The sequence below is a fragment of the Oncorhynchus nerka genome, linkage group LG28 (assembly GCF_034236695.1).
Source record: "Oncorhynchus nerka isolate Pitt River linkage group LG28, Oner_Uvic_2.0, whole genome shotgun sequence".
Taxonomy (NCBI): Eukaryota; Metazoa; Chordata; class Actinopteri; order Salmoniformes; family Salmonidae; genus Oncorhynchus; species Oncorhynchus nerka.
In genome coordinates, this window is record NC_088423.1 from 23,700,341 (window position 1) to 23,708,332 (window position 7,992).

General features: G+C 41.2%; 1 protein-coding gene across 1 annotated transcript; it reads left to right on the forward strand.

Moving 5' to 3' along the window:
• Positions 1 to 5,020: 5,020 nt before the first annotated feature.
• Positions 5,021 to 7,909, forward strand: irf1a (interferon regulatory factor 1a). Its single transcript, XM_029639691.2, has 8 exons — positions 5,021 to 5,142; positions 5,523 to 5,622; positions 6,287 to 6,466; positions 6,578 to 6,670; positions 6,820 to 6,972; positions 7,095 to 7,147; positions 7,284 to 7,377; positions 7,510 to 7,909. The coding sequence occupies exons 1-8, from the start codon at positions 5,056 to 5,058 to the stop codon at positions 7,587 to 7,589; spliced, it is 840 nt and encodes a 279-aa protein (XP_029495551.1). The 5' UTR covers positions 5,021 to 5,055; the 3' UTR covers positions 7,590 to 7,909.
• Positions 7,910 to 7,992: the final 83 nt, after the last annotated feature.

The following is a 7,992-nucleotide window of genomic DNA, read 5'->3' on the forward strand; positions in this document are numbered from 1 at the left end:
GTTCGTGCTAAATACAGCTGCTAGAATCCTGACTAGAACCAAAAAACGTGATCATATTACTGCAGTGCTAGCCTCCGTACACTGGCTTCCTGTTAAGGCAAGGGCTGATATCAAGGTTTTACTGCTAACCTACAAAGCATTACATGGGCTTGCTCCTACCTATCTTTTTGATTTGGTCCTGCCGTACATACCTACACGTACGCTACGGTCACAAGACGCAGGCCTCCTAATTGTCCCTAGAATTTCTAAGCAAACAGCTGTAGGCAGGGCTTTCTTCTATAGAGCTCCATTTTTATGGAATGGTCTGCCTACCCATGTGAGAGACGCAGACTCAGTCTCAACCTTTAAGTCTTTACTGAAGACTCATCTCTTCAGTGGGTCATAAGATTGAGTGTAGTCTGGCCCATGAGTGTGAAGGTGAACGGAAAGGATCTGGAGCAACAAACCACCCTTGCTGTCTCTGCCTGGCCGGTTCCCCTCTCTCCACTGGGATTCTCTGCCTCTAACCCTATTACAGGGGCTCAGAGTCACTGGCTTACTGGTGCTCTTTCATGCCGTCCCTAGGAGGGTTCCGTCACTTGAGTGGGTTGAGTCACTGACGTGATCTTCCTGTCTGGGTTGGCGCCCCCCCTTGGGTTGTGCCGTGGCGGAGATCTTTGTGGGCTATACTCGGCCTTGTCTCAGGATGGTAAGTTGGTGGTTGAAGATATCCCCCCTTGTGGTGTGGGGGCTGTGCTTTAGCAAAGTGGGTGTGGTTATATCCTTCCTGTTTGGTCCTGTCCGGGGGTATCATCGGATGGGGCCACAGTGTCTCCTGACCCCTCCTGTCTCAGCCTCCAGTATTTATGCTGCAGTAGTTTATGTGTCGGGGGGCTAGGGTCAGTTTGTTATATCTGGAGTACTTCTCCTGTCTTATCCGGTGTCCTGTGTGAATTTAAGTATGCTCTTTCTAATTCTCTCTTTCTTTCTTTCTCTCTCTCGGAGGACCTGAGCCGTAGGACCATGCCTCAGGACTACCTGGCATGATGACTCCTTGCTATCCCCAGTCTACCTGGCCGTGCTGCTGCTCCAGTTTCAACTGTTCTGCCTGCTGCTATGGAATCCTGACCTGTTCACCGGACGTGCTACCTGTCCCAGACCTGCTGTTTTCAACTCTCTAGAGACAGCAGGAGTGGTAGAGATTCTCTTAATGATCGGCTATGAAAAGCCAACTGACATTTACCCCTGACGTGCTGACTTGCTGCACCCTCGACAACTACTGTGATTATTATTATTTGACCATGCTGGTCATTTATGAACATTTGAACATCTTGGCCATGTTCTGTTATAATCTCCACCTGGCACAGCCAGAAGAGGACTGGCCACCCCTCATAGCCTGGTTCCACTCTAGGTTTCTTCCTAGGTTTTGGCCTTTCTAGGGACCTTTTCCTAGCTACTGTGCTTCTACACCTGCATTGCTTGCTGTTTGGGGTTTTAGACTGGGTTTCTGTACAGCACTTTGAGATATCAGCTGATGTACGAAGGGCTATATAAATAAATTTGATTTGATTTGGATTAATACTGACTAGAATCGAGTGTAATGACCCGTCCTCCCCTCAGCAGCCTCCACTGAATCTGGCCATTAATCTTGAGCAGAAAGCGGACACATGGAGACAAGATACAGTTTTTTGTCGTATGCCACAATGAGCCAAACTGCAAGCTCTCAACACTCTATCACAACACTGAAGTTCCATTAGGTAAACAAACAATATCATGGCACAGTATCCATCCATCCTCATCACACAACATTCATGCAAGCTATTCATTTAAATAATATCTCAAGATGGTATTTTCTCTTCTCAATGCATATGCCAGTAATCAAACTATCTTCATAAATTTAAGAAATGCTCACGTAGAGCTTTGTCTTGTCTGATGGTCCACATCCTAGCCACTGAGCAGTATTTGCACTTTCACCACCCTGTGAATAGCTTAATCAGAAAGTGAATAACTTAATCAATTTAAGGTGACAGAATTAGATTGCATTTTTTGTCTCCTCCACTATGGTTGTAGCTCAGAATTTGAATGTCAAAGAAATGAATCAATGATATCTCCATATGCATTGGAGTCATGTCCTGGGTTTTTTTACAGCTTGTTTCTAGCATAAAGCTTTGTCGACCAAAGCGCTGTTATACACTGAGTGTACAAAACATTAAGAACATGCTCTTTCCATGACAAAGACTGACCAGGTGAATCCAGGTGAAAGCTATGATCCCTGATTGATGTCACTTGTTGCATCCACTTCAATCAGTGTAGATAAAGGTGAGGAGACAGGTTAAAGAATGATTTTAAGCCTTGAGACAATTGAGACATGGATTGTGTATGTGCACCATTGAGGGTGAATGGTCAAGACAAAATATTTAACTAAGTATGGTAGTAGGTACCAGGCGCACCCGTTTCAGTGTGTCAAAACTGCAACGCTGCTGGGTTTTTCACGCTCAACAGTTACCCATGTGTATCAACAATGGACCACTACCCAAAAGACATCCAGCCAACTTGACACAGCTGTCTGAAGCAATGGAGTCAACATGGGCCAGCATCCCTGTGGAACGGTTTCGACCCCTTGTAGAGCCCATGCCCCGACAAATTGAGGGTGTTCTGAGGGCAAAAGGGATAGCAACTCAATATTAGAAAGGTTTTCCTCATGTTTTGTATACTCAGTCTATGTAAGGCTACAAGTTGTTACAACCTAGTTTTTTTTGTGTGGGAGTCATATTTCTGTATATAATGTACAGTGGCAAGACAAATATGTGAACACTTTGGAATTACCTGGATTTCTGTATAGATTTGTCATAAAATTTGATCTGATCTTCATCTAAGTCACAATAATAGACAAGCACAGTCTGCTTAAACTAATAATACACAAACAATGTTACGTTTTCATGACTTTACTGAACACACCGTGTAAACATTCACAGCGCAGGGTGGGAAAAGTATGTGAACCCTTAGATTTAATTTCATTTAATAACTGGTTGACCTTTCTTTTTGCAGCAATAACCTCAACCAAACATTTTCTCTAGTTGCCATTCAGTCCTGCACAACGATCAGGAGGAATTTTGGACCATTCCTCTTTACAAAATCATATCAGTTCAGCAATATTCTTGGGATGTTTGGTGTGAACCGCTCTTTTGAGGTCATGCCACAGCATCTCAATCGGGTTGAGGTCAGGACTCTAACTGGGCCACTCCAGAAGGCGTATTTTCTTATCCTGAAACCATTCTGTTGTTGATTTACTTCTGTGTTTTTGTTGTTGTCCTGTTGCATCACCCAACATCTGTTGAGCTTCAATTGGCGGACAGATAGCCTTACATTCTCCTGCAAAATGTATTGATACACTTGGGAATTCATTTTTCCGTCGATGATAGCAAGCTGTCCAGGCCCTGAGGCAGCAAAGCAGCCCTAACCACGATGCTCCCTCCACCATACTTTACAGTGGGGGTGAGGTTTTGATGTTGGAGTGCTGTGCCTTTTTTTCTCCGCACATAGTGTTGTATGTTCCTTCCAAACAACTAAACTGTAGTTTCATCTGTACACAGAATATTTTGCCAGTAGCGCTGTAGAACATCCAGGTGCTCTTTTGCGAACCTCAGACGTGCAGCAATGTTTTTTTTGGACAGCAGTGGCTTCTTCCGTGACGTCCTCCCATGAACACCATTCTTGTTAAGTGTTTTACGTATCGTAAACTCGTCAACAGAGATGTTAGCATGTCCCAGAGATTTAAGTCTTTAGCTGACACTGGGATTCTGCTCAACCTCATTGAGCATTCTGTGCTGTGTTCTTGCAGTCATCTTTGTAAGACGGCCATTCCTAGGGAGAGTTTCAACAGTGCTGAACTTTCTGCATTTATAGACAATTTGTCTTACCGTGAATGGATCAACATCACGGCTTTTATAGATACTTTTGTAACAATTTCCAGCTTTATGCAAGTCAACTAATCTTAATCTTAGGTATTTTGAGATCTCTGTTCTTCAAGGCATGGTTCACATCAGGCAAATGCTTCTTGTGAATAGCAAACTCACATTTTGTGAGTGCTTTTTATAGTGCAGGGCAGCTCTAACCAACATCTCCAATCTCGTCTCATTGATTGGACTCATGGTTAGCTGACTCCTGACTGAGCTTTTGAAGAAGTCATTAGCCTAGGGGTTCACACACTTTTTCCAACCTACACTGTGAAAGTTGAAATGATGTATTCAATATAGACAAGAAGAAATACAATAATTTGTGTGTTATTAGTTTAAGCACATTGTGTTTGTCTATTGTTGTGACTTAGACGAAGATCAGATCTAATTTTATGACCAATTTATGCAGAAATTCAGGTAATTCCAAAGGGTTCACATACTTTTTCTTTCCACTGTACATAGAGGAGGGGCCTTAAAGGGTGCTGTGTGGGTGTAATATAGTTTCCTTGAAATTACAATGCACTTCTCAGGAAACCTAGCTACCTGTCAGTGTGTGCACCGGTAGTTTAAGGAAACCCGTCAGTGTGAGCACACAGGAGGTTTGAGGATTCCATGCGCAGGTTAGTGAAGTAGCTATTATCAGGATTATTCTAAACAGTGGGGGGATCAATGGGGGATCAATTATAGTCAAATATGAAAGGATAAGGATCACAAAACATAGACATCAGTCATTATTAAGCATGGTCTGGTTCATTTCTGAAAAGCAGTCTGGTTGGACAAAATCGTGCATGTTCTAAACAGTGTGGTGATTGCAGAATTGAGTCAGTTGTATAACTAGTTGAGTGGGATCGTTTCAGAAAAAAGCTGTCATGCAGTATTTATTTCTATTTGTTATAATCTTTGAGAGATTCACCTGACTATTTAGGGTCATTCCTCACCTCATTTTATAATCACCAGAACCTACACATACTCACTTATCAAGCACAGTTCTGAATGCTGAATCCCCTGGACAAGACGTTGATATAGTTGAACATAATACAAATACATTTAGGTACAAAATGTGTTTTATTGAATGTCAGGTGTGAAGTAAGGCAGACTGCAACCCTCGGTTCATTAGAAGATGCATCAAGGTCGTCTAAGACTGCGACCCTGGCTTGAGGAGCAGATACAGTCAGGGAAATACCCAGGGGTCACCTGGCGTGATGAGGTAAAACATTGTTTCAGATGTTTAAATCATTTTAGAACAAAAATGTCATAATCCAGATTGTCATTGCTTTTGTTCTTGTACATTTGTAGTATGATTATACTGTACACTTAAATGCATTTAGGTCCAACGTCTGATACAAAATATCTAACATAAGCAAGATTTTTATGTAAGACTTCACTCACACCAGAAAATGTCCATATCCAACAGGTCTCATATCTCAAGTGAAATATCTTTCTGGTTATATAATAACCAATATAATTTAAGTCCCCTTTCTAATAGAAGTCTCACTTCTTTCTTTTGGGAATATACTGCTTTTGTCACAGTCCAGATATGAAAAGATAAAAGGTTTACCATTTGGACTACTCTGCTTTGAACTTTAGACAGCTCAAGTTTTTCAGATTCCTTGGAAGCATGCAGCTCGACATGGTTGGAATATAGACAAGGACGCCACTTTGTTCCGAAACTGGGCGATACACACAGGTAAGAAGCAAGTTCAGACACCAATGGACAAAGCTCTCTGATTGCACCATGAAAAGCTCTCTTCCACCATGGTATGAAGGTATTATGTATACCCAAGTTTCTCATGGTCCGTTGCTGATAAAGTGCATTTATCACATCTCTAAAGCAAGTTAGAATAGCAGCAAATGTATCAGTTTGCTTGCTCCAATATTTGTCACTGATACTTGATATTATAAATTATAATACATCCAGGTCAGCACTAAATATCCACTTCATGGACCTAAAGAACAGAGTTCTGCATTTTTACATCACCCTTGTGGATTAAACCTTATCAAAGATTTGAGCCTTATTCTCATCTTCAATGTTCAATGGCCATAGCAACTGAAACACTGAAAAGCCATCTGCCTGTAAACACGTCTCACAAGTCAAACAACATTTTTATGACGTATTCAGATCTATGGATGGGAAAATTCATTTCCATTGTTGTAAATATGGATGATTTTATCATTTGCTAAAAAAGAATCTGTACTGACAAGGGCAACAAATTGACCTATTTGTGCATGTTTTCCAAGTCAGCAGTGAGAACCTTTGGGATAAAACAATACTTGCTCATCCTTGCTTGTATGTAAAATGACACCGTTCACAGTTTTCCTTAGATTAATTCATTTTATCCCTTTGGTTCAAGGCAGATACAAACCTGGAATAGACAAGCCTGATCCGAAGACATGGAAAGCCAACTTCCGATGTGCCCTGAACTCTTTACCCGATGTGAAAGAGCTACAAGACAAGAGCATCAAGAAGGGCAGTAATGCTTTCAGGGTTTACATGATGCTGCCTGTTATTAAAATGACCAAACAAAGAAAAGGTGAGTAGCTTTAGAAAGCTATCAAGAGTAAACATCTCAATGACGGAATATAGCCCAGTGATAATAATGACAGTCATGTTATTTTCTGCCATTTACTTTGTTGCTGTCTAGGACTAAAGGAGTCAGATGTTGCCATAAAACAAAGTCTGATCTCCCTCTCAGAAACTCACGCAGGTTCTTGTGCGCCACTGGATAGATTTGCAGGTAGGGACAACTAACTACAGTGTATTGGCAGAAAGTCACTGTCCTGCATTCTCTTATGACGTGTTGATCAATGGATTAGGTTCTCTTTGTATCAAGCCTTCTGTCAAATTCAATGTTTAATTAAGCATCTGTCGCCTCTGTTTCCATAGAGGTTTTCCTGAAGTATAGAGGTGGGCAGGCCAGTCACAGCCCTGGTATATTTCATGTCAATGACAATTACCCTCCCTACAACACCATAAAGGATGAACAGTCACCAGAACAGTCCTACTCTCACCAGTCATCCTTAACACCTGAAATGCATGGTAAGAGCTGCTATGTATATAGCTAAAGTGCCAATGTATGTACATACAAAAGTAGTTCAAGCGCATTACTTTTTTTCTTTCTAGAAATAACTTTATGCATGGCCTTATTTTTACGTACACAGAAAGATCTGATACTACCACTGACGACAATGAGCAAGCAGAGGCTGTATTCAAGGTAAACTAGCAGTTGAAGTTTCTGTGATTTCAGAATTGTCATTTGTAAGTTCGTTAATATGGCTAATATATGTACACAAATTAAAATGACATTCCATGCATCTACAATTTTAAACCAGTGATATGTGCTCCTGCAGATAGTTGATCACCTAAAAACCATAGAGCACTGGAGCCAGTCTAATGAAAACAGAAGCTGGAGGGCAGCAGCCACCGGCTGGGTGGACTGTTATTGTAAGGCACTTGGCTACTGCCTACTTTCTCTTTACTCTCTAAACGGACAACTTTTTCAAATAATTTCCTCAGATATGGTTAACTTTTTGGGGTGGGAAATTCTTCTCAATATGTTTATCCTCCACTCTACAGGTGAGGATATGGATTACTTGGGGTATCCCGTACAGACCGATTGCTATACACACAGTGCACAGCAAAGACCACTTCTATAAGACGAGTGGGAGCAACATGCATCTAACAGACTGCCATGCTAAAATCCCTGAAAAAGTTGGAGACATTTTTCTTCCAAGCCAAGCCCAATTCTATAATGCTGTATTCAGATGAACTGTAAGACTCTGACCAAGCAGTTGAGAGCACATACAGTACATTAAAAACTGAGTTAATCACATTAAGCTGAACTGTCATTGTAGAATAGATTTTTTTCCCCTAAAATGTTTGCCTTTTATTAAACTTAAATTGACAAAAGGCCTATATGTTTAAAGTTGTTTTCATTATAACTACAAACTCTTCTAGAAACTTAAATTGAGAGTATTAGCACAGTATCTCAGGAAATGCCCTTCGAGATGCATGAAGCAATGTCCATGGAGGAATTCCTTTCTTTAGGATAAAAAGGAG